The sequence below is a fragment of the Myotis davidii genome, unplaced genomic scaffold (assembly GCF_000327345.1).
Source record: "Myotis davidii unplaced genomic scaffold, ASM32734v1 scaffold1741, whole genome shotgun sequence".
Taxonomy (NCBI): Eukaryota; Metazoa; Chordata; class Mammalia; order Chiroptera; family Vespertilionidae; genus Myotis; species Myotis davidii.
The window spans coordinates 3,125-3,933 of NW_006291613.1; the positions used below are offsets into that span (position 1 = coordinate 3,125).

General features: G+C 58.6%; 1 protein-coding gene across 1 annotated transcript in view; it reads right to left on the reverse strand.

Annotated features, from left to right (window-relative positions):
* Positions 1-801, reverse strand: part of LOC107183295 (leukocyte immunoglobulin-like receptor subfamily A member 6) — a 3,912-nt gene extending 3,111 nt beyond the window's left edge. The window contains exons 1-2 of the mRNA XM_015564899.1: positions 672-801; positions 194-471 (exon numbers count right to left, since the gene is read on the reverse strand). Coding sequence (XP_015420385.1) covers positions 194-471; positions 672-801 — 408 coding nt within the window. The remainder of the gene's footprint in view (positions 1-193; positions 472-671) is intronic.
* Between the last annotated feature and the right edge of the window lie 8 nt (positions 802-809).

Genomic DNA, 809 nt, shown 5'->3' on the forward strand with positions numbered 1-809 from the left:
CACCTGACAGGGCTGGGAGTCTGTGTATTGTGTAGAATCCTAGGAGAGAAGGAGTGCACGTGTTAGATGGGGTCACAACTCCCTCGCATCCCCCAGGGCTTGGCTGCAGAGGGAGACACCCTGAGAGCAGACCCCTTTCCTGAGGGCCCAACCTGAGGCTGGGACCCCTGAGTGTCCTCTCACCTGACATCACCACCAGCTCCAGGGGGTCACTGGGCTCTGACCAGCCCTTAGGACTGAGAGAGTAACAGCGAAATATCCCAACATTAAGCTCTGTCATGTGTGGGATGGAGAACATCACCTTGTCCCCAGGCTTCAGTGGCTTCTCTCTTTTCCATGGTGCTGTGCTTCCCTCTTTATCCAGACGGTACTCCTCAGCCCCTGGGGTCCCCTGACACCAGATGATCACGGGGCTCCCAGAAGGGATCACAGGGCCTGGCTCAGCCCAGAAGGTGGGTTTGGGGAGGGTCCCTGAAAGGAAACCAGTGGCAAAAGGAAGCCAGTAGCTGGGTTTAAGACATTCCCACCCTCAGTCCCAGATGTCAGGCCAGGACCTTCCCAGGTGTTACCCATCTGCCAGACCAGAAATGCTGTTCTCCATCCCCAGCTGCCTGTGGTGTGGCCCCTCATCCACAGTGAGGAGTGGGACATGGGGCACCTGGGAGACTCACCTGCCTGCACTTGGGTCCTGAGGCCCACACTCAGCCCTGGAAGAGAGTCCCTGTGAGAGATTTGCCCTGGACCCTGAGCAGCACCCACCTCCCCATAAGCCTCCAGAGTCCTGGGGTCCTGACAGACCATGGACCCCT